The sequence below is a fragment of the Hemiscyllium ocellatum genome, chromosome 12, assembly GCF_020745735.1.
Source record: "Hemiscyllium ocellatum isolate sHemOce1 chromosome 12, sHemOce1.pat.X.cur, whole genome shotgun sequence".
In the NCBI taxonomy this organism is placed as follows: Eukaryota; Metazoa; Chordata; class Chondrichthyes; order Orectolobiformes; family Hemiscylliidae; genus Hemiscyllium; species Hemiscyllium ocellatum.
The window spans coordinates 11,176,659-11,202,497 of record NC_083412.1 but is presented as its reverse complement, the minus strand read 5'-3'; the positions used below and the strand labels follow the sequence as shown (position 1 = coordinate 11,202,497).

The following is a 25,839-nucleotide window of genomic DNA, read 5'->3' as shown; positions in this document are numbered from 1 at the left end:
CATAACAGTAAGAGCTATATCTCAGCACCACCTACAGATGCAATACCGGTGGGTTATGCAGTATAAGTTTTAAAGTTTGGGAGTTACAGATTACCCAAAGTAGCCAGTCAAGAACACAAGTCATTTTACAGGGTTTGATAATTGTAAGAAGTAATAGATGGTAAGTGCCAGCCAGTAAAAATAATCGGGTGGCACGGTGCCTTAGTGGTTAGCACTGCTGCCTTACAGCGCCAGGGACCTGGGTTCGAATTCACTCTTGGGCAACTGTCTGTGTGGAGTTTGCACGTTCTTCCCATGTCGCGTGGGCTTCCTCCCACAGTCCAGGGATGTGCAGGTTAGGTGGATTGGCTGTGCTAAATTGACCATAGTATCCAGGGATATGCTGGCTAGGAGAATTGGCCATGCGAAATGCAGGTTACAGGTATAGGGTAGGTAGGTTGCTGTTCTGAGTAAATATGAAGTGTAATCTGAATAAACTGGCAAGGCATACAAGCCCAGACGCGGGAGAGAGAGCCCAGTGGGTGGGTGACACAGGGTGAATGTTAACCTCTGTACCTTGTGGCAACAGCTTTCTGCTCACTTGCCTAAGTGTCAGCAAACTCTTCTCCAGGTCGTCCTCCATCTTTTCTGGTTGTGCTCCATCTTTCCTGGTGTTGGAGGCAGTTTGCCAGATGAGGATTGACCCTCCCTCTTGACCGCCCCTTCAGACGTTGCGTTTTTGAGGCCAGTTGCCGAGCTTGTGTCAATCGCCTGTTTGCCACATCTCAACGGGGCATGTACCCAAGATGTCACTGGCGTTCTTGTCTGTCGCTTGAGCTTGTGGTCATCCTTTAGTGTACCTCATGCTGGGAGCCATTTGTTAGTGACATTTGTATAGATAAGATACAGTCTGCAGCTCTGTCAGCTCAGACACGTCACCATGGAAGCCTAAACCAGAAGGCTTTGGCATTTCAAGGGAGTCTTTGTTTCCCCAATGAGGCAAACAAAATGGCTGCTGTGCCAGCTTTGCTGACTAATTCCAACAGCATTCTAAAATATTCTCACAGCACTTTTAAGAAGCGAGTAGTGGACGAGTTTGAAGAGACAGCTGGGGGATATAATTAAATATAATGAATTGCTTTTTGAGAGTACTGGTTCTGTTCTAGGTTCTGCGGTGTTACGATTACCTGAATGGTGGTAATGGGTCCATTTGATCATTTGAAAGGGTTGCAGACTTGACGAGTCTCCTGAAGCAGGTCTGGGAGGGGCTTTCTTTTTGGGGAGAAACAGGCAAGGTTCTGGTGGCATTGAGATGGTGTTGGACTCTTTGGGGTCCTGGGACCTTCTGCGTAATCATGCTGAGTGAGTCCAAGAGAAGCTGAACTGAAGGCAGTGAAAAAGGCATTTAAAACCCTGTGCTGTCTCACCTCAGAGTGCGAACATACAGAAAAGAAACTGACACCATGTATCCAGAGGCACTCTGAGTTTAACCTGACGTTGGATAATGGGATAGTGTTTGGAGCACTGAGAAGCCGATGTTAACTTTTCAGATGTTGAACCAGTTTTTGATCCTATTCTCTACCCCAGGAATTCAGCCATTCTTATTCCTATTTGTTTTATTTAAAAGTTGAAGGTGCCACTTGTGATGAGAGAATTGTTGAACTTCAATTGTATTTCTCCCCTCTCCACTGTGCAGGGAGCAAGTGAGATTTAACGGGTTTGGAGTGTTCGTTTTTGTGGTCTATCCCGGGGCCTTTGTTGACCTGTACACGAACCATTTGCAGCTGATATCCCCGATCCAACAACTCCGAGTGTTCTGTGCAGGTAAATCTCACCACACCATTGGGAAAGTTCAATTAGTCTTCGAGGATGGCTTGATTTTCTCAGGTTTCCCGTGTAAAATGGAGCCTTGTTTCTTTCCAACATTGACAGGTGTGTGGCACAACTTCATCCTGGCACTGATGGCTTTGCTGATCCTGTACTCATTGCCAATCTTCCTGTTCCCACTGTACTACACAGGGGTTGGGGCACTGGTCACCAACGTCGCAGAGGTAATCCTTTTACAGTTCTCTGAATCAATCTGACAGGGATTTGCACTCACCTTTGGGTGTCCACTCGTCTCATCACTACTGTGCTCACAATATTGTCTGATATCTCCTGGAGAAAAGAATTTTATCTCCCATCACCTCAGGTGGCTCAGTGGTCAGCACTGCTGCCTCACAGCGTCAGGGACCTGGGTTCAATTCCCACCTTGGGCAACTGTCTGTGTGGAGTTTGCACATTCTCCCCGTGTCTGTGTAGGTTTTCACTGGGTGCCCCGGTTTCCTCCCACAATGCAAAGATGTGCAGGTTAGGTGAATTGGCCATTGGTAGTGTTAGGTGAAGGGGTAAATGTAAGGGAATGGGTCTGGGTGGGTTGCTGTTCAGAGGGTCGGTGTGGACTTGTTAGGCCGAAGGGCCTGTTTCCACACTGTCAGTAATCTAATCCAATCTAATCTATGTTGATTTGTGAATGTGCAAGTAACTATAATGTTTCAGGATCTTTCATTTAAAGCTTTAGAACTGTTTAAAAAGAGAGATGTGCTGTTGAAGTTGTTTATCCTGGGCTGTTTCGGACAGACTCCCACGAATGCCGACTCTCAAATGGGCCACAAGTTTACACTGCTCGAGAAAGGTGTGCTGATTGGTTGGCAGGTGGACTTGGGTAGAGGTGTTACCAAGGCAATATTTCTACAGAAAAGGGACTGAGTGTAAGGGCAGAAACAATGCAGGGATGTTTATAACCTGCATGCAGCCACAGAACAGGAAAGCTGTAGGAAATAAGGTGAAAGTGAACCAAAAGTAGAAATTGCTGGGAAAAGCTCAGCAGGTCTGGCAACATCTGTGGAGAAAAATCAAGAGTTAATGTTTTGGGATGAGTCACCGTCCCTAAGAAAGTAAACCAGGCATGTTAAGTGAATATGTTGAGACTACCTTATTAACGCTGTTAGGGTGAAACAACTTTGAGTAAGGGAGTCAGCGTTAAGCAAGAAATTAAATCAATTTGAAACAAAGACTGGCTTGACTGATTGAGGGTTATCCTATGATTGAGGGTCATGGATCTGTATTCCATAAAGAGTAGAAGAGTGAAGGTGATTGGAGTGAAACATGGAAGATTCTTAAAGACACCAAAATGATGGGCACAGAGGTTGGTTCCCTTGGCTGGAGAATCTAAAGTTGGGAGAAGATTCTTCGGATAAGAGCTCATCAATTTTCACTTCATTTGGGAGAAACTTGGAAAGTTATGAATCTTTGGAAGTCTCTTCCCCAAAGATTTGTGGATTATTGATTGATAGGTATGTTCAAGCCTACAGTTGCTGACCAGAAAAGCATCTGGAATGTTATGCCTGTGCGCTCACTCCGGCTAACTCCATATGCATGACTGTTCCTGATGTGGCATGGAGCGTGTTCAGTGTTAAAGCATCACTGATTCCAAATCCTTGCTGTGGGTCCCACTGATTGAGAAACTTTGAGATGGAGACTCAAGTCCTCCCTGGGCTAGATCTAGTTGGTTAAGGCTTTGTGTATATAGCCAGAATAACTCAATTGGTGTGTGGGCGGCATGGTGGCTCAGTGGTTAGCACTGCTGCCTCACAGCGCCTGGGACCGAGGTTCGATTCCAGCCTCAGGCGAATGTCTCTGTGCAGTTTGCACGTTCTCCCCGTGTCGGCGTGGGTTTCCTCCAGGTGCTCCGGTTTCCTCCCACAGTCCAAAGATGTGCGGGTCAGGTGAACTGGCCATGCTAAATTGCCCGTAGTGCTAGGTGGATTAGTCAGAGGGAAATGGGTCTGGGTGGGTTACTCTTTGGAGGGTCGGTATGGACTGGTTGGGCCGAAGGGCCGGTTTCCACACTGTAGGGAATCTAATCTAATCATAGTGCGACTTAAAATCCCAGAGTTCCACATTGGATAATGATTTATTTCTTAAATATTTTTATAATTTTTTTTAAAACCAGAAGTGACCATTAGCTAAATATTACAGTCGATTCTCCACCTTGGAAATTGTGAATTCTCAATTTATTGACATTTCCTGATTATTTCTTTTCATCGGTTACTGAATTGTCAGGGGCCTGTTTTGCATGTACTAAAAGAAAGGCAGGCTAACAGCAATAACTTAAATTTGTTAAGGATTACACAGCCCTCGAAGTGGGCCACAAGAACTTTATTGTTAACCTAGGTCAAGTCAAAGTGTTTTATTGTTGGCAGCTGACAGAGAGCTTAGGCAGAAAGTGCTCCAAGGGCATTGCAACATACGTAAATACAGTCGAGAGATCAATCGATACGTAGTCAGTGCTTTGCAGAGTTCTCCCCACCGCCCCGCCCCAATTTATGGCCTAATTGTGAGGTTTGAACAGTTGTTGGGCAGTAAGTGGCAGTAGTGGGCTGTGAGAGCAGGGGCTTGTGTAAACTGCAGGGCCTTGAAATATAAAGAGCACCAATCTTTGCATTGGGGGATTTCCTGGAAGAAGAATTCGGCCAGTAAATTAATTGATTCCAGATTTACCAACTGAATTTAAATCCTCGCCGACAGCTGCACCACATTCCCAGACCCACTAGCCTGGGCCTCTGGGTTGCTCGTCCTGTGCTGTTGTCACTGCCCAGCTTGGAGCTGTTAGTGTTCAGTCGCAGTGCATGGCAGCCAGAGTTGCCTCACAGCCTGCAAGCTTGAAGTTTCAGCCTGTGTCCACATTTTGGGAACCCTTGTATTAAGGGAGTCAGCAGGATGTATTGCTTGGTTAAGAAAGTGGAATGAAAGTCCAAGTTCAGCTGTGACCTAGTGGAATAGTAGAACAGGCCCTGAGGGGCCTGATCCTGTTGCTTGTGTGAATCTGAGCCTCGACAGCATTTTCAAAGATCTCCATGACCATTTTGTGTCTGTGTGGAGCTGACACGCGCTCCCTGTGTCTGTCTGTGTGGAGCTGACACGCGCTCCCTGTGTGTGTCTGTGTGGAGCTGACACGCGCTCCCTGTGTGTGTCTGTGTGGAGCTGACCCGCGCTCCCTGTGTGTGTCTGTGTGGAGCTGACCCGCGCTCCCTGTGTGTGTCTGTGTGGAGCTGACCCGCGCTCCCTGTGTGTGTCTGTGTGGAGCTGACCCGCGCTCCCTGTGTGTGTCTGTGTGGAGCTGACCCGCGCTCCCTGTGTGTGTCTGTGTGGAGCTGACACGCGCTCCCTGTGTGTGTCTGTGTGGAGCTGACACGCGCTCCCTGTGTGTGTCTGTGTGGAGCTGACACGCGCTCCCTGTGTGTGTCTGTGTGGAGCAGACACGCGCTCCCTGTGTCTGTCTGTGTGGAGCTGACACGCGCTCCCATTTCCTCCCACAGTAAAGCTGCCAAGTTAGGTGGATTGGCCATGCTGAATTGCCATTTGTGTCCACAGATGTGCAGGCAAGGTGGAAAATGTAGAGTTACAAGGTTAGGGTAAGGAGAAGGTTTGGGTTGGATGCTTTCTGAGGATCAGTGTGGACCTGGGCCTAATAGCCTGATTCCTCACTAAAGGGATTCTATGGTTTGATTTATCTGAAGGGTGTGCTGTCTGCTGTCACCCTTGGCTCTACTTTTATGATAGTACCTTCTTGCTCCACAAGAGAAAATAGTTTCTCTTTATCTACCAGATGAAATCCATTGTTCACATAAAACACCTTGATTAGATTAGCCCTTTAATCTTCCATTCACAAAGGAACCTGGTCATTACCACCAATCCTGGGATGTGAGGAATAAGGTCCAGAGCTGCACGTAACTGTAATCTTGTCATATTTCAGTCCCTTTGGCTGGTATGTAAATGGGGCGTTCAGCAGTTGAATGTCTATGGTTCATATAAGGCAGAGTGGCAGTACGTTCACTCGCTTTCACCTTCTGTGTCTCAGAATTCCCCAGCCAGTGGACCCCGAGGACTGTCGATGGGAGACCTTGTAAAATATGTGGAAAACTGTTCCGTTTCCAGTGTGGAGGATTGGCACCAGTGCATTGAAGACATCTCTGTGAAACCGCAGACTGGATACTGCATCAGTGAGGAAACCATGCAGCAGCTGAGCTCTATGGGCCGAGGTACTGATCAGAGATTGTTCAGTTTTATAATAAAAATACCGCACATCTTCATGTCTTGTGAAACAAAGAGCAGCGAAGCTCTGAGGTAGAGCAACAGAGCAGGAGCGACCAACTAATTTATAACTGTGTTGAAAAATGTGGTGCTGGAAAAACACAGCAGGCCAGGCAGTATCCGAGGAGCAGGAGAATCGACGTTTCGGTCATAACTTCAGGAATGAGTGAAGAAGGGCCTATGTCTGAAACGTCGATTCTCCTGCTCCTCGGATGCTGCCTGGCCTACTGTGTTTTTCCAGCACCACATTTTTCAACTCTGGTACTCCAGCATCTGCAGTCCTCACTTTCTCCTAATTTATGACAGTGTAAGGCAAAAGCTAGTGGTGACAGGACAAAGGGGAAACTAAAGCTGGGTTCCAGAAAGGGAAGGTTATCATATTTAGCCAAGGGAAGTCTCCTGTTACCTGGGAAAAAGAAGGAAGGAAAGGAGTCTCAGGGATGTGGTCATAAGCACTTAATTTAAGCACTTCAAATGTTAGCCATTGCTTCCCTTTTCTCTCAGAACTGAGGGCTGGTATTGGAAGAAGTCGTTGGGGGGGGGGGGGGGGGGGGGGGGGTTGATCTGTTGCCACTGGGGTGTGGCTGCCTTCCTGGGATGAAGCAACATCCTCTGCCTTGTCAGATCTTCCAGGTTTCCCTGTGCCCTTTGTGATTGCGTTCCATTTTTAATTGTTTTGTGGGATGTGGTTGGTGCTAACAGGGCCTGCATGTGTCACCCATCCCCGACTGCCCTGCTTGGCCACTTCAGCAGCCAGTGGGAAGTGAGCCACATTGCAGCAGGTCTGGAGTCACATGTAGACCAGACCACATGAAGACCGCAGCGATCCTTCCCTAAAGGACGTTACTCATGGGTTTTTACAATAATCGATTATTGACTAATTTTATACCTGTAACTGCACTTACATTCCACCAGCTGCCATGGTGGGATTCGAACCTTTGTCCTCAAAGCAATAGCCTGAGTTAGTCCAAACATATACCACTGTCCCATACACCATTGTATCCGCACAGACCTGTCCCATTTACACCATTGTATCCACACAGACCTGTCCCATATACACCATTGTATCCACACAGACCTGTCCCATATACACCATTGTATCACGCACACATGTCCCATATATACCATTGTATCCACACAGACCTGTCCCATATATACCATTGTATCCACACAGACCTGTCCCATATACACCATTGTTGTCACACAGACCTGTTCCATATATACCATTGTAGCCACACAGACCTGTCCCATATACACCATTGTATCCACACAGACCTGTCCCATATACACCATTGTATCACGCACACATGTCCCATATACACCATTGTATCCACACAGACCTGTCCCATATACACCATTGTAGCCACACAGACCTGTCCCATATACACCATTGTATCCACGCACACATGTCCCATATACACCATTGTATCCACACAGACCTGTCCCATATACACCATTGTAGTCACGCACACGTGTCCCATATACACCATTGTATCCGCACAGACCTGTCCCACATACACCATTGTAGTCACACAGACCTGTCCCACATACACCATTGTAGCCACGCACACCTGTCCCATATACACCATTGTAGTCACGCACACCTGTCCCACATATGCCATTGTATCCGCACAGACCTGTCCCATATACACCATTGCATCCACACAGACCTGTCCCATATACACCATTGTATCCACACAGACCTGTCCCATATACACCATTGTAGCCACACACACCTGTCCCATATACACCATTGTATCCGCACAGACCTGTCCCATATACACCATTGTATCCACACAGACCTGTCCCATATACACCATTGTAGCCATGCACACATGTCCCATATACACCATTGTATCCGCACAGACCTGTCCCACATACACTATTGTAGTCACACAGACCTGTTCCATATACACCTTTGTATCCGCACAGACCTGTCCCATATACACCATTGTAGCCACGCACACCTGTCCCATATACACCATTGTAGCCACGCACACCTGTCCCATATACACCATTGTATCCGCACAGACCTGTCCCATATACACCATTGTAGCCACACAGACCTGTCCCATATACACCATTGTATCCACGCACACATGTCCCATATATACCATTGTATCCACACAGACCTGTCCCATATACACCATTGTAGCCACACAGACCTGTCCCATATACACCATTGTATCACGCACACATGTCCCATATACACCATTGTATCCACACAGACCTGTCCCATATATACCATTGTATCCACACAGACCTGTCCCATATACACCATTGTAGCCACACAGACCTGTCCCATATACACCATTGTATCCACACAGACCTGTCCCATATACACCATTGTATCACGCACACATGTCCCATATACACCATTGTATCCACACAGACCTGTCCCATATACACCATTGTAGCCACACAGACCTGTCCCATATACACCATTGTATCCACGCACACATGTCCCATATACACCATTGTATCCACACAGACCTGTCCCATATACACCATTGTAGTCACGCACACATGTCCCATATACACCATTGTATCCGCACAGACCTGTCCCATATACACCATTGTAGCCACGCACACCTGTCCCACATATGCCATTGTATCCGCACAGACCTGTCCCATATACACCATTGCATCCACACAGACCTGTCCCATATACACCATTGTATCCACACAGACCTGTCCCATATACACCATTGTAGCCACGCACACATGTCCCATATACACCATTGTATCCGCACAGACCTGTCCCATATACACCATTGTAGCCACACAGACCTGTCCCATATACACCATTGTAGCCACGCACACATGTCCCATATACACCATTGTATCCGCACAGACCTGTCCCATATACACCATTGTAGCCACACAGACCTGTCCCATATACACCATTGTATCCACGCACACATGTCCCATATACACCATTGTATCCACACAGACCTGTCCCATATACACCATTGTAGTCACGCACACGTGTCCCATATACACCATTGTATCCGCACAGACCTGTCCCATATACACCATTGCATCCACACAGACCTGTCCCATATACACCATTGTATCCACACAGACCTGTCCCATATACACCATTGTAGCCACGCACACATGTCCCATATACACCATTGTATCCGCACAGACCTGTCCCATATACACCATTGTAGCCACACAGACCTGTCCCATATACACCATTGTAGCCACGCACACCTGTCCCATATACACCATTGTAGCCACACAGACCTGTCCCATATACACCATTGTAGTCACACAGACCTGTCCCATATACACCATTGTAGCCACGCACACCTGTCCCATATACACCATTGTACTCACACAGACCTGTCCCATATACACCATTGTATCCACGTAGACCTGTCCCATATACACCATTGTATCCGCACAGACCTGTCCCATATACACCATTGTATCCGCACAGACCTGTCCCATATACACCATTGTAGTCACACAGACCTGTTCCATATACACCATTGTATCCGCACAGACCTGTCCCATATACACCATTGTAGCCACGCACACATGTCCCATATACACCATTGTATCCGCACAGACCTGTCCCATATACACCATTGTGGCCACGCACACCTGTCCCATATACACCATTGTAGTCACACAGACCTGTTCCATATACACCATTGTATCCGCACAGACCTGTCCCATATACACCATTGTATCCACGTAGACCTGTCCCATATACACCATTGTATCCGCACAGACCTGTCCCATATACACCATTGTATCCGCACAGACCTGTCCCATATACACCATTGTATCCACGTAGACCTGTCCCATATACACCATTGTATCCGCACAGACCTGTCCCATATACACTATATGATTCTTTGGCCCTTTATGTTTTTACCATTTGGCGATCTCGCTTGTGCCTGCTACACTTCCCTACTTTCCCTCAGTGATGAAGGTCAGAAGTGCTGTGTTCACACATCCTGAATGTGGTTCTGTAAATGCCCACTTCAGTCGGAGATTTGATTCAGGCGTGACAGGGAAAGGAATGAAGTGATGCAGGGGAAAACATAGGCTGAGGTAATGAATGGGAGTGTGCTGCTATAGAGTGCAAACCAGCATCCATTGATGAGGCTGAACGCGCTGCCGACGAAATTCCTACAACCCACCTCCGGTCCCCCTGTCTTTCATGGCCAAGGCTATAGTTGCACCCTGCAGAGGGAATAGCTTACAACAGTCTATGCTGCAGACCAGTGGTTTATTGACTGCCTCGGTTCTGCCTGTATTCATGGCTTTGAGGTCTTCGAAGCTTTCAATGTTATTTCCCTTTCCCACACTGACCCCTCAGTCCCTGGTCTCACACTCCTTTGAAAAAAAAAATGCAATACTGCAGTTCTGGGCGTGGATGGAAACAACATCTGACTCATGATGCCACCTCATTCTACTTTCAGTCCTGTCCCCCCATTTCCCCAGGCCATTGAGTTCTTTTACAGTTCACCTCTATTTAATAGCTTGGCTATCCAGAATTGAGCTGTTGATTGAATAAGGCATTCTATTAAAGGTTTTCATCTGGCATTCATCAGGACAGACACAAGAGGAACAAATTTCAAAGAGAGCAGCGATTCATATTGCTTGAAAAGATGGTGATGTTTGGGTAGAGGTGTTGCCATGGAGAACCAGTTTTGTTTTCAAAGAGAGGGCAAGTGGCTGTGTGAATAATTGTATCATTTTGTGGAGTGAATCATGTTGCCAAACTGACTGACCAACTTAAATTGGTTATTAGGTTGTAAGTCTTAATGTACTTGGCATTGTTCAACAATTGCTGACCAAGTGCGGAATCCCATCTCATTCATTGGCTATTCGCACAAGGTAATGCTGTTTGACACAGTTGCTGGTACGTACCTCCCAAGTACGTGGCATCACACTGGCACTGAAACTCAGAATATTGAGTAATGTTATACATGGTTCCACATTTGAATGGCACCTGCTGAAAAATCCTGATTGTGCTAAGGGGTTGGCATGGGCGGGTTGGACCGAAGGGTCTGTTTTCATGCTGTATATCTCTATGACTGAGTTATACCAACAACCAATTTAAGATTAACAGTCGTTCTGATCAGCGCCAGATAAAACCTTTCAACTGGTGACTCCCTGCTTTCCAGAAATATTCATTAATGATTCTGCCTATATGATAGTTCGCTGGTCTGCAACATCATTCCAAAGGAGGTACTAATCTGTGAGATTTATACTTTTGTATGTGACATCCATTTCTTGTTTTTCTAAGTTAATGATCAAGCAGCCTATAATTTTATTTCTGGAGGCCCCACAGTACAAATGTTAGTCCATCACACACAAAAAGGAGCAGGCCACCCTCTCGGGCCTATCCATTTCTCTTCAGATGCATTCTGACCTGCTGTGCCATTTGTGCTTTGATTTGGCCTGTATCTACCTTGAAAACTGGCAGCTACGTTGGCCTTCCCCATTCCCATATCCGTTCCCTATGACGCTTACATTGGCTGCCCCTTCCCATTCACACACCAGCTCTTTCAAAGGATTCCTTCTCTGCAAACCTCCAGTGCTGGACCATATGCCCCCTCCCAATCCTGTTGTGTGCTAATGGTTCCTTTCCCTATCCCAGACTTCCACTTCTCCACCCCGGCCCATCAGCTGACAGTGCCTGAGCTCTGAAAGTCCCTTCCTACAACTCTGTATATCATTTCTTTTCAGCTGCTTCTTAAAACGTACAAGCTTTTGGTCACATGACCTAACCCCCTTTATATGGCTCGGTGCCAAATTTTGCTCAAAGCACTCATTGTGTTTTATTATCCTCATGGTGTTATGGAAGTGAAAGTTGTTGTTGTAGTAGGGTGGGTTGCATCCACACCAGTGCTCGCTCCAGTCCAAGTGGAGTTCGCGTATGTAACCTTGGAAAATCTTTCCAGATCACACATCTGTCACTCAGGGCTCACTCCATCGCAGTGAAATGGTCTTTTGTTCTCTGCAGCGTACAGGAGGCTCGATGGGACCACAGAGTGTTGTAGCAATAACAGCCTGGTGGACATCTGCTTCTCTTACCGTGGGAACCTGCAAATCCCTCAGGTCAGATTCTTCCGAATCCACTCTCACTCCAATCAGCAGCTGTTTAAATGGGTTATGTTCATTGCCAGCGAAACCCACACCTGCTGGCCCTCCTGAAACAAAAATCTCTCTTGTTTTTCCCATGGTGAATATTGTGAGCAGGTGTGGTGGAAAAGAAACCGCAATAGCAATAGGATAATGCCAGGGTGGTTACGGATTGTTCACACCGCTATTGTGGTTTTTGTCCAGCTTTTCAGGTGAGTTAGTTATGGGTAAACATTGGATCAGTCAGTCCAGCGTGTGCAGGATTTGCCCTGTTAATACTATTTATAGTGAATAGTCTGTCGAATGTAGAATCAGATATAGTTTGTGCATCCTGTTGACAGTATTGGCTACAGTTTATTTGTAAGCATCGAACCACAGCAGGTGGGAGTCTCTTACTCTGGATACAATATGTATCAGGGAGGCACAGTGGCTCAGAGGTTAGCACGACTGCTTCACAGCTCCAGGGGCCTGGGTTCAATTCCTGCCTCTAGCGACTGTCTGTTTGGGGTTTGCGCATTCTCTCTCCCCACCCCCCCCCCCACCCCCCCCCCCCCACTGCGTGTCTGCGTAGGTTCCCTCCAGGTGCTCTGGTTTCCTCCCACAGTCCAAAGACGTGCAGTTTAGGTGGATTGGCCATGCTGAATTGCCCCAGAGTGTCCAGGGATGTGCAGGCTAGGTGGATTGGCCATGGGAGATTCAAGGTTGCAAGGATAGGATAGGATAGGGTAGGGTAGGGTAGGGGACTGGGGCTGGGTGGGATGCTCTTCATTGGATCGATTTGGGCCGAATGGCCTGCTTTCACACTGTGGGAATTCTATGATCTATCTGGTCAAGGGCCCCTTCCCAGCCAGTATCTCTCTCTCATTAAGACTTGTTTTTCTCGCTCTGTCTGGCTTAGGGCCTCAATGTCTTCCCTCCTTTTACTCTCTTCGCTATTTTATCCTGGCTTTACTCCACGTGAGGTCAGTGCAACCAGCTCCTCTTCCCAAATCCATGTCCCACGGTGGCCAAAAGAGCAATGTGTCAAACCTCCGCACTGGTACCCTGGTTTAAACTAGGACAGTAAGGCTTCAACCAAGTTCTCCCAGCATTGTGGACTGCGTTTAAAAATATCCAAGAGTTAGTGCCATTTCCTGCTCTTCCTTGATGGTGAGGAAGATGTGTCCCGTCATTGGTCTGTGTTGTTACCATGCAACCGTGCAGTCCAATTGGCAACAGCTGGAAGACCTGCTGGACTGGATCTACCCTTTCCGTCTCTCTAACCTGCTGTGTGTGTGTGTGTGTGTCTCTCTCTCTCTCTTCCCTCCCCCACACCACACTCTCTGTGAGCTCTTGTTTCCGAGACAATTCCCTGGCTTCCTGAAGATCTGTCTGCAAGTTATTAACCCTCCTTGACCCATGTGGTTGGAACCAAAATTGACCATGATTGTTCACTGTTCACCTCTCTCAAAAGTTCTGAGCAGACCTTGATTCGAAGTATCGTACCCCTAGCCCAGTAGATGCACCAGTTGCTGCTCACACTCTGAAACCAGGAGCTCCAGTTGCAGGTAGTTTCTGCACAGGTAATTGTCCAGGACTTGAGAAGCTTGCCTGGGATTCCCATGTGGAACAGGAAGTACCCCTCATGGTTCTGAGGTGCCCCGCAATTTCCCCATTTTTTGGGTTGTTAATTTACTTGCCACTGAGCAGATTCCCTTGTTCTGCCTAGCAGCCAGTCACCCTGCCTGGCTCCTGGATCCCCACTCATGTCTTAGTCCCACACTCTGTGTGCCTGGGGATCTCTGTCATGGAACGATACAGCACAGAACAGGCCCTTCAGCACTCGATGTTGCGCCGACCTGTGAACTATTCTCAGCTCGTTCCCCCTACACTATCCCATCATCATCCATGTGCTTATCTAAGGATTGTTTATATGTCCATCATTTGGCTGAACTAACTGAAGTGGCAGGCAGGGCATTCCATAACCTTCTGAGTAAAGAACCTGCCTCTGACATCTGTCTTAAATCTATCACCCCTCAATTTGCAGATCTGCTCCCTCATACAAGCTGACATCATCATCATCCCAGGAAAAAGACTCTCACTGTCCACCCTATCTAATCCTCTGATTACCTTGTAGGTCTCTATCAAATCCCCCCTTAGCCGCCGCCTTTCCAATGAGAACAGACCCAAGTCTCTCAGCCTTTCCTCACAAGACCTGTTGTCTTGCTGCTGTCACCGTTCAGATCCATCCTGTGGTTTGCAGGGCGAGTGGGAATCATTTAAAAAGCATATTGCAATGCTGGAGAAAGTTCTGATCATTCTTACCAGGTAGACAGCAGTAATGATTATAAAATTCATTCATGAGCTGTGGCCAGCATTTGTTGTGCCATGTTGAATGCTGTGCTTGGGGCCATTTCATCTCACTGAGGCTACTGCATTGCTGTGGGTCCACTGTGGCCAGACCAGGGAAGGACGACAGATTTCCTTCCCTTAGCAACATCAGTGAGTCTTTCTGACAATTCAGGAGAGTTGACATGATCCCCCCCTCCTATCAGCTTTCAATTTGTGTTTATTTCATTAAGTTGCTATAGTGGGCGAGGAAGCAGTGCATTTGACTGGGCATGTGCATTATTAGTTCAGTAACATATTTGAGAAGTTGAAGCTGCAGAGGAAAAAGAGTAAGCCATATTCAAGGCTTTAAGCCAGGCATTCTGACTGTTTGGGGATTTGGGACTAAAGGGCATGCTGCTGATGACCTGCTGCACCTCACTGACTGTCCTATCTTTGTTTGTGGTTTCCAGTATGCTTGCCTTGCCGCCAGAAAGGCCATTGAATCGAGTCGGGTGTGTCAGACAAACACGGACTGTCTGAAGGAGTTGGCGCCCAGCCTCTGTGTGAAGCCCTCTCTCGAAAATCAAACCAGGCTGATCAGAGTCAAACACTTGTCTCCCATGGCCATGCTGTTTGTAGGACACCCTGTTCATCTTCAATACGCAGGTCTGTCACATTAAATACAATGCTGGGACTTAGTTTATAATGTGGAACTGTTTCCATGCTCTACATCTCAATGATGCTGAAAAAGGCACCGTTACACAAGAAATTCCAATTTAAGTGAAAAACCAACAATTTATACGGTAATTTATACTCCTCTCATACAATCTAAATGTTGGTTTTCCCCCCCAAATTGGTATTCTTGTGAATTGTCCTGACGAGTGCAAGACAAAAGCTTGATCAGCATGTCCCTTTTCAGCAACCCTCAAACACAACAGTATAATCTTCATTCAAAGTGTCACCGACAGTCAGGGCTGGAATATATAACAGACTGGACCACTTGAACAGCTCTTTCAAAGAGAAGCTGTTGACACATTGATGCTGAGCATGGAGGAGGTAAAATGTGAGGAATAATGTAGGCAGAGGGAAAAGTTAAACATCGCAGATTTTCTGGAATAAGCAGAATTAAAATATGACATGGTGAAATCCATTACTTTTAGCTGTTGTCGGAGGGACAGATTTGATGTCTCAAGTCAAAGAAGACATCTCTGACGGTGTAGAAACATAAAATATAGGAGTAGATATTGATCATTTAGCCCTCGAACCTGCTGTGCCAATCATAGCTGATCATTTGGGTTCAATATCCTAATCCCTCCCCCCACCCCCTCCAAATATCTCTTTAGCCACAACAACTATATGTACGTCCTCCTCAAAAACATAATGTTTCAGCCTCGGTCACTTCCAGTGGCAACAAATCCCACAGACTCGTTTCTCCTCGTCTCAGTCCTAAAAGGTTAACCCCACCATCCCCACACCCCCCCCCCCCCCCCCCCGCATCCAACATGTCTAGTCTTGTTTGAATTTTATAGGTTCCTATGAGATTTCCCCCTACGCTCATCCAAACTTGAGTGAGTACAATCCTAACTGATTCAATGTATGTCAGTCCCACCATTCCCGTTCAGCTCTCCTTTGACAGTGCACGGGATTGTGGGCTCAGAGCTCCAGAGTGGAGCTGACCCCCTTGTGCCCTCTTTGTCCTGCCTGATATCTGCAGTCAGTGCTGCAGCATTGACATTTGACAATTGGCTGTTTTGGATGAATAGCCAGACCTATTTCAGCTGCCATTTCTCTCCTACACTGGCTTCTGATTGGCATTTTGCTTGAGCACATATAAACTTCCTGAACCTGTAGTAGAGGGTATGTACATTAGAAGATGCACCCTCCAATCTAACTAAATATCAAACAGAGTAAAGATTGGCTGCACTATAATCTTTTCCTAATTTTGTTCTGGATGACATCGCTGTTGTGACGATAATAATGATATGTGCCTCCTTGTTTGCAGTCAGTCTCACCAACTACATGCCGCGGTTTGGATTTCTACACCTGGACATCCCTGTGGTCATTGAAATGTTTTGCAAGTATCCTTTTCTTGTGACCTGAACCACAGAGCTGCCACGGAGAGGTAAAAATGTGGTTGAAAGTCCCCGGGATGACTTGAGAGGTTGGTCTTTGAGCCTGAATCAGTCTGCTCCAGGTAACAGGGGTGGCTGCCCTCAGTAGCGCTCTTGTCTCTCCAGCTGACCCATGGTGCCAGCCCAGAATTCCCCAGCTCATAGAGGGTACTGCAGTCAGTGGGGGAGCCAGCTGGGTTTCAGGGCTTTGTTGCTGTTTGTCACATCCCGGTGGTCCTTCAGTCTCCTCTGTCAATATTAAGAATGTCCAAATGCAGGAGGAGTCTAATTGCCCCATTTTGCCCGTGCCAGTTCTTCAACTCTCTCTTAATGCCTTTTCCCTGTTTCCTTGCATCATCTTCCTTTTCATGTGTTTATCCAGTTCCCTTTGAAATTCTGGGCGGTTTGGTCTCGAACCCATTCAACTCTTATGGTAAAATCTTCCAGTTTTGAGCAATTCTTGATATTTGATCCAACTCCCCACTTCACCTTGCCAGTGATTGTCTTTGAGGAAGAATCGCATTGGATTCAAAAAATTAACACAGATTCTCTGTACGAATACTGTCAAACCTGCTACGTTTCAACTTTTAGTTCTTTCTTCGGATTTCCAGCATCCACAGTACTTTTTTTTAATCCTTGTTTCAGCCCAATTCTGCCCCCAACTCTTCCTTGTACATTGTTGACTGGATTGTTACAATGTCCTGCTCTTCCCCCTAAACTGGAAATTATCTTCTCTCCTGCTCCCAGATTTCACTTTTCTCTTGCGTTTTGCTTCAGTGGCTCCATTTTCCTCATATTCGTGATCGACTCATGGCATTTCAGTTGCATTTCCCCGCACCCTGCTTTCATGTAAGGATTTACTTTCGGGCACTCGGTTTCTCCATCTCCAAACTGAATTGCTCATCCCTTGTAGTTTGGTTGCATGCCCTAGCTGTGTGGCTTATGAGAATACCCGTCCCAGCCTGGTTGAGGTATTGACCCTTCCATGACACGAATCACAAAGACACCTATCTCCAGCCAGAAGCCCATGAAGCAAAACCCACTTCTCTCTTTCGGCCACTCATTCACTTCTCTAGTTGTCTTCGTTCAATACCAATTTGCATGTGGCTCAGATAGTAATCCAGAAATTATTCTGCTCGAGGTTCTAATTTTTAATTTAGCATTCTCATTCCCCGTCAGCAGCAGACCTTCCTTCTCTGTTCTACCTCTGTCACTGGTACCAGCATGGACATGACCACTGAATCCTTTCCTTCCCTTCCCACTGCGAGTCTCTCTTGATAGAGTAAATATCTAAACCTTGCTTCCAGGGCAGACAACACAGCAGCCTGGCCTCTCTCCACTTGCTGTAGAGGACAGTGCTACTCCCCCTCACTGTCACTGTCCCCTGCCACTCCTTACTCCATTAGCCCTACCTCCTTTCCCTGACTCTCTCGTGGCTTCCTATGTCACTTCCTGGCTCATTCTCCCTAGAAGAGAGGTTTAAAAAAGACATAATGGGCAACTTTCCTTTGCGTTGCGTCTGGAACGTACATCAAGTAGAAGTGGTGGATGCGGGTCCGGTTGCAACATTTAAAAGGCATTTGGATAAGCACATGTAAATGTGTTTGGAGGGATATGGGCCAAGCACAGGCAGGTGGGACTAGTTTAGTTTGGCATTGTGGTCAGCATGGACTGGTTGGACCGAAGGGTTTGTTTCCGTGCTGTGAAGCAAGGTTGCTGCAGCTGCGAGTACCCTCGTCTCACATTCCACAGTCCCACCGTGTCAGTGTTAATTAGGAACTGCTCCTTAATTCTTTCATTAATAATTCGTACATCACCAAAAATGTTTTCGCACTGACAGTAAATTGTACAAAATTGATGAGAACAATCCAATATTTACAACACTGATAAAACTTTGTTTCTAATATCATCAGTTACAGATTTACCTGCACAAAACTGCAAAACATGCCGCTGCACTTATTAAGATCACTTACAGTGTGGAAACAGGCCCTTCGGCCCAACAAGTCCACACCGACCCTCCGAAGACCAACCCATCCAGACCCATTCCCCTACATTGATCCCTTCACCTAACACTACGGGCAATTTAGCATGGCCAATTCATCTAACCTGCACATTTATGGACTGTGGGAGGAAACCGAAGCACCCGGAGGAAACCCACGCAGACACGGGGAGAACGTGCAAACTCCACACAGTCACCTGAGGTGGGAATTGAACCCAAATCTCTGGCGCTGTGAGGCAGCAGTGCTAACCACTGAGCCACCGTGCCGCCCACCCACGGTCAGACTAACCCCAGTTCACAACAGTGCTGAACTTGTTTTTCATTTCACCTTTCTGTCCTGGTCGTGCTGCCTTCCCCCACAGTGATGAGTCATCACGTGGTGTTCTGCCATTGAGTGGGTAAAACTCCTCCGTTCCAGCTTTGAAACCCGGTGTTGATGCTGATGGGGCGTTACACTGTTTAATAGTTCACTGGGTGCAGGATGGCTTTTCTTCAAGAAAAACGTAGGCTAGCCATTAAACCTCTGTTCAGTTGCATTGCAGTCTGAAGCACATGGTTAAAGCTATTGTACTTGGGTCAGATTGCTCTACAAGTGTTGCAGAGATTTGGTCTGCTCCACAAATCACATCCCACCCCATTCATTTGCATTCGGTTTAAAAGAACGTTGAAGTAAATAAGAAACTGGCGTCTGTAAAAGTCATCAAGCAGCATTGTAAAAGTCCAGGTGTTTGACTAATGGAGGGATGGGCACATTGCCAAGGGCACTATGGATGAATAAATAAAGATGTCTGTTTGGTCAAATGTGGAAATGATGAATGGTGGCTGATTTCCTTCATCGGACTGTACCAGATACCTGCTTTCCCTGTCTGGAGCCCTGGCTGTCATCAACGCTGTGCCTTGTTTTGCCCTGGATGGACAGTGGATGCTGAGTTCTTTTCTGGAAGCCACGCTAAGTTCACTGGTTGTGGAAAAGCAGAACCGAGAGCTCATTGCCTTTTTTATCCTGCTGTTTGGCAGTGCTCTCCTGGCTTCTAACGTGGTCCTGGGCCTCTGGATGGTCACCACAAGGTAGCGCGTCTGGCCTGTCCTGGGATCAGCTCACACTGAGTGAGGGGTACTTCTCATCGTTGCCTTGTTGGCACCCCTCCCTGTCATCTGAGTGAACCCTGGCGATATCGCCCAGCACTGTCCAAGCTTTTAACAAAACCCTGGGCTGTGCCCACAAGACTTTGCACTCCCTGTTCCTCCAGGTGAGGTTCCTCACTAGGACAGCACAGTTGGAAAACCTGCTGTGTATCACTGTCATGCAGTGCTGTGCATTGTGTAACATTGTGGTATTTAATTCCAAGCAGTGATGGGATTGAAGTTTGATGGCTCTCTGCTTTTTTAGACGGATTGGCAAATGTGAAATCTCCTGTTGAATGGCGGTGAGCACCACGATGGTCTCCTGCCCGAAACGTTGATTCCCCTGCTCCTCGGATGCTGCCCGACCCACTGTGCTTTTCTAGCACCACGCACTCTCGAATCTGATCTCCAGCGTCTGCAGTCCTCAGTGTCTCCTAATGAGCACCAGTTTGGTGCCCAGGGCCATAAAAAGTCCTTGATTTTGACTGTGCTGCAGCCAGAGAGGCAGAATGTCAGTCTGACAAAGGGTTTAAAAGTAGAATTGAAGGCAACAAGGTGTTAAAAACAACCAGTAAATGTTGGAATTACAACAGTCCATGTATCCATGAGGGCATAGGTTGGGATCCTTGGATTATATCCTGTACTTAGTCAGAATTACTGACCACTTTCCTCTCCACAGACACTGTGTTTCCAAGCTGTTTGGATTCTATCTCCTCCAATCATTGTGAACATGTTTTGCGTTAGAACATTACGAATGCAATCGTATGCCATGATGTGGTTTTGGCCAATCTATTAATTATTTAATATGTGTTGTTCGACTCTGAAGTAAATGTGGTGCCCGGCTGCTGACGCTCAACAGACGCCAACAGAAAGTATCTGTTTTGCCCCACATTCAATGAGTTGCACTTCTGGAAAGTGTAGTTAAACATAATGGCTGTCACATTTCTGGACGTATTTTACCTTCAGGGGTATCAGTGCGGTCCTTCATCGATCACAATTTAACCCCAATTAAGTCTCTGTCAAAAAAGGGCAGTATTAACCAAGCATCATACATTGGAACAAAAACAAATTGCTGGAGAATCTCAGCAGGTTTGGCAGCAGGAGTGGAGAGAAAGCAGAGTTAGCGTTGTCCACATCTGCTGCCAAAATGGGTGAGATTCTGCAGCCATTTCTGTTTGCGTTTCAGGTTTCTGCCATCTGTGTAAACACTGTGTTAAATGTTTTTAATTGAATTGTTTTGAAACTGGTGGGAGAGGAATGGAAAGCTTTGGTCCAATCCAAATGTTCATGCTAGGGTTAGTGACTGGAGACAGATAATGGCTAGGCATGTGTCTCTCTGTCTGAAGGCTGATCTGTTTTTGATCTGTGTGGCTTGTGAGCCATTTTTATTCCCATTCACCCTTCCTGTTCCAACCTTCTACAGGTTTATAAAACTGAGAGGAGCACAGATAGGGTGAATGACAGGTGTCTTTTCCTTGGGGTGGGGGGGGATTTCAAAACTAGGAAGCATACTTTTAAGGTGAGAGGAGGAAGGTTTTTAAAAGACACAAGGGGCAATTGTTTTACACAGAGTGGTTCGTGTGTGAACTGAATTTCAAATGGTGGATGTGGGTACAGTCACAACATTTAAAAGACATTTGGATAAGTACATTAGTAGGAAATGTTTGGAGGGATATGGGCCAAGTGCAGGCAGATGGGCCTAGTTTAGTTTGGGATTATGGTCAGCATGGGCAGGGTAGATGCAGTATGACTGTTTCAATGCTTTTAGAGAGTCAGACATTTATACAGCACCAGAGAGTCATAGAGATGTACAGCATTGAAATAGACCCTTCGGTCCAACCCGTCCATGCCGACCAGATATCCCAACCCAATCTAGTTCCACCTGCCAGCACCCGGCCCATATCCCTCCAAACCCTTCCTATTCACATACCCATCCAAATGCCTCTTAAATGTTGTAATTGTACCTAACCACTTCCTCTGGCAGCTTATTCCATGCACATACCACCCTCTGCGTGAAAAAGCTGCCCCTTAGGTCTCTTTCATATCTTTCCCCTCTCACCCTAAACCTGTGCCCTCCAGTTCTGGACTCGCCGACCCCAGGGAAAAGACTTTTGCCTATTTATCCTATCCATGCCCCTCATAATTGTGTAAATCTCTACAAGGTCACTCCTCAGCCTCCGACGCTCCAGGGTAAACAGCCCGCACCTGTTCAGCCTCTCCCTGTAGTTCAGATCCTCCAACCCTGGCGACATCCTTGTAAATCTTTTCTGAACCCTTTCAAGTTTCACATCTTTCCGATAGGAAGGAGACCAGAATTGCACGCAATATTCCAACAGTGGCCTAACCAATGTCCTGTACAGCTGTAACATGACCTCCCAACTCCTATACTCAATACTCTGACCAATAAAGGAAAGCATACCCAATGCCGCCTTCACTATCTTATCTACCTGCAACTCCACTTTCAAGGAGCTATGAACCTGCACTCCAAGGTCTCTTTGTTCAGCAACACTCCCTAGGACCTTACCATTAAGTGTATAAGTCCTGCTAAGATTTGCTTTCCCAAAATTCAGCACCTCGCATTTATCTGAATTAAACTCCATCTGTCACTTCTCAGCCCATTGGCCCATCTGGTCCAGATCCTGTTGTCATCTGAGGTAACCCTCTTCGCTGTCCACTACACCTCCAATTTTGGTGTCATCTGCAAACTTACTAACTGTACCTCTTATGCTCGCATCCAAATCATTTATGTAAATGACAAAAAGTAGAGGTCATTGGAGAGTGGCCGTTTTAATGGGTTTCAGGTTCTTGTACTTACTTATTGTGAATTTTTTAAAAGGTATGTTCAACATTTTCTCCATCATCATAGTTTTAAACAGATGAATTAAAAAGGGAAATAATATTGGATTAAAAAAACCAATGTGGGACTTGAGGCTGTAACCCAGGGTTTTGTCAGCATTCTGGCTATATCGTCTTTTATTTTCACGAAAACACCTAATGCAAAACAAAATTGCCATTTCAATAATTTCTTGCAATTTTTAAAGAATTTGTGGGCGATGCTGGAGAAGTTAGTACCTAATTGTCGTTGGACTGAAAGGCTCATTCTGCTATTCGAGTCAACCACGTTGCTGTGGGTCTAGAATCACATCGAGGCCAGACCAGATAAAGACAGCGATTTCCTTCCCAAAAGGACATTAACGAGGTTTACAGAGTGAGAGCGCTAAGAGGAGCCAGGAGGGGACATGAGAAGTCGTCAGCAAGTAGGATCAAGGAAAACCCGAAGGCTTTCTATAGGTATATCAGGAATAAAAGAATGACTGGAGAAAGGATAGGGCCAGTCAAGGATAGTGGCAGGAAAAAGACAATCCTGTTGGGGAGAATACTGAAATACAAGCACTTCGAGTCGATGGGATTGATGTTCACAAGAAGGAGGAGGTGTTAGCAATTCTGGAAAGTGTGAAAATACCTAAGTCCCCCAAGCTGGATGGGATTTATTTTAGGATTCTCTGGGAAGTTGGGAGGAGATTATGGAGACCTTGGCTTTGATCTTTATTCATCATTGTCAATGGGAATAGTGCCAGAAGACCGGAGAATAGCAAATGTGGTTCCCCTTGTTCAAGAAAGGGAGTAGAGACAACCCTGGTAATTATAGACCAGTGAGCCTTACTTTGGTTGTGGGTAAAGTGTTGGAAAAGGTTTTAAGAGATTGGATTTATAATCATCTAGAGAGGAATAAGTTGATTAGGGATAGTCAACACGGTCCTGTGAAGGGCAGATGGTGCCTCACAAACCTTATTGGGTTCTTTGAGAAGGTGACCAAACAGGTGGATGAGGGTAAAGTGGTTGATGTGGTGTATATGGATTTCAGTAAGGTGTTTGATAAGGTTCCCCATGGTAGGCTATTGCACAAAATACAGAGGCATGGGATTGAGGGTGATCAGAAATTGGCTCGCTGAAAAAAGACAGAGGGTGGTGGTGGTTGATGGGAAATGTTCATCCTGGAGCTCAGTAATTTATGGTACCACAAGGATCTGTTTTGGGGCCACTGCTATTGGTCATTTTTATAAATGACCTGGATGAGGGTGTAGAAGGATGGGTTAATAAATTTGCCGATGACACTAAGGTTGGTGGACTTGTGGATAGTGCAGGCAGATGTTGCAGGTTAACAGTTGAAAATGTGTTGCTGGTTAAAGCACAGCAGGTCAGGCAGCATCCAAGGAATAGGAAATTCGACGTTTCGGGCATAAGCCCTTCAGGTTACAGAGGGACATAGGTAAACTGCAGAGCTGGGCTGAGAGTTGGCAAATGGAGTTTAATGTGGAAAAGTGTGAGGTGATTCACTTTGGAAGGAGCAACAGGAATAAAGAATAATGGGCTAATGGGAAGACACTTGGTAATGTAGATGAGCAAAGATATCTCGGTGTCCATGTATATAGATCCTTGGAAGTTGCCACCCAGGTTAATAGGGTTGTTAAGAAGGCATACGGTGTGTTAACTTTTTTATTGGTAGAGGGATTGAGTTTCAGAACCATGAGGTCATGCTGCAGCTTTACAAAATGCTGGTCTGCCAACACTTGGGGTATTGTGTACAGTTCTGGTCACCACATTATAGGATGGATGTGGAAGCTTTGGAAAGGGTTCAGAAGAGATTTATTAGGTTGTTGTCTGGTGTGGAGGGAAGGTCTTATGAGGAAAGGCTGAGGGATTTGAGACTGTTTTCGTTAGAGAGAAGAAGGTTGAGAGGGGACTTAATTGAGCCATACAAGCTAAGGAGGTTAGGGTGGACAGGGAGAACCTTTTTTCCTCGGATGGTGATGGCTCGCACGAGGGGACATAGCTTTAAATTGAGGGGTGATAGATACAGGACAGGGATAGTTTATTTACTCAGAGAGTAGTAGAGGCGTGGAAGGGCCTGCCTGCAACAGTAATAGACTCTCCAACTTTACGGGCATTTAAATGGTCATTGGATAGTCATATGGATCAAAATGGGGTGGCATGGTGGCTCAGTGATTAGCACTGCTGCCTTACAGCACCAGGGTCTCAGGTTCGATTCCAGCCTCAGGGGACTGACTGTGTGGAGTTTGCACATTCTCCCCGTGTCTGCGTGGGTTTCCTCTGGGTGCTCCGGTTTCCTCCCACAGTCCAAAGATGTGCAGGTTAGGTGAATTGGCCATGCTAAATTGCCCGTAGTGTTAGGTGCATTAGTCAGAGGGAAATGGGACTGGGTGGGTTACTCTTCAGAGGGTCGGTGTGAACTGGTTGGGCTGAAGGGCCTGTTTCCACACTGTAGGGAATCTTTTAAAAAAATGTGAAACAGTGTAGGATAGGAGGGCTTCAGATTGTTGCGCTGCCCTGTGAAAGCATCGAGGGCCGAATGGCCTGTACTGCGCTGTAATGTTCTATGTTCTCACAAACCAAAGTGGTTTCATGGTCGCCATGAGACTACTGTTTAATTCCACATTTTATCAAATTCATACTTCATTATCTGCCCCAGTGGGATTTGAACACCTGTTCCCAGAGCATTAATCTGGGACTGTGAATTACCAGTCCACTGACAGTACCACTACATCACTGTCTCCCCTATTTACAGAGAAATCGAATCCATCTTCTTATGACAACATGTACAATTTATGAGATTCTGTATTAATTATACCTACTTTTTTCCTGGAAATTCCATCACCTCCAATCTGTTTGATTCACTTTTGATATAATGAATGTATGGTTTAATGTAATCTGGGACTGATTGTAAGTGAGTCAGTGGAGATGGTGGGGGGGGGGGTGGGGGGAGTTCCTGCTGTATGAACAGGTATAGGCAGAACTACAGGAAAACTGACATGACCAAATGGCTTGTGGTTAACTGATAGCCATTGCAGCAGGATTTCCCAAGCTGGGTTGTGAGTAAGAGATGGAGGGAGGGAGGAGTTTGGAGACTTTGAACCCCATTCTCCCCCAGGTTGACAACTGAAGCCTTCCAACACCTCTGTCCCACCCTGCCCCCAAATTGCACGTAAGCTAATTGTTTTGGACCCCTTGAATCATGCAGGCAACAATTAATGTGGGGAGGGGGGCAGC

General features: G+C 46.4%; 1 protein-coding gene across 1 annotated transcript in view; it reads left to right on the top strand.

The window, feature by feature from the left end:
- Positions 1-25,500, top strand: part of mbtps2 (membrane-bound transcription factor peptidase, site 2) — a 34,589-nt gene extending 9,089 nt beyond the window's left edge. Inside the window, exons 5-11 of the mRNA XM_060833313.1 lie at positions 1,676-1,803; positions 1,912-2,030; positions 5,882-6,062; positions 12,107-12,201; positions 15,006-15,201; positions 16,538-16,613; positions 19,495-25,500. Coding sequence (XP_060689296.1) covers positions 1,676-1,803; positions 1,912-2,030; positions 5,882-6,062; positions 12,107-12,201; positions 15,006-15,201; positions 16,538-16,613; positions 19,495-19,717 — 1,018 coding nt within the window. The 3' untranslated portion in view covers positions 19,718-25,500. The remainder of the gene's footprint in view (positions 1-1,675; positions 1,804-1,911; positions 2,031-5,881; positions 6,063-12,106; positions 12,202-15,005; positions 15,202-16,537; positions 16,614-19,494) is intronic.
- Positions 25,501-25,839: the final 339 nt, after the last annotated feature.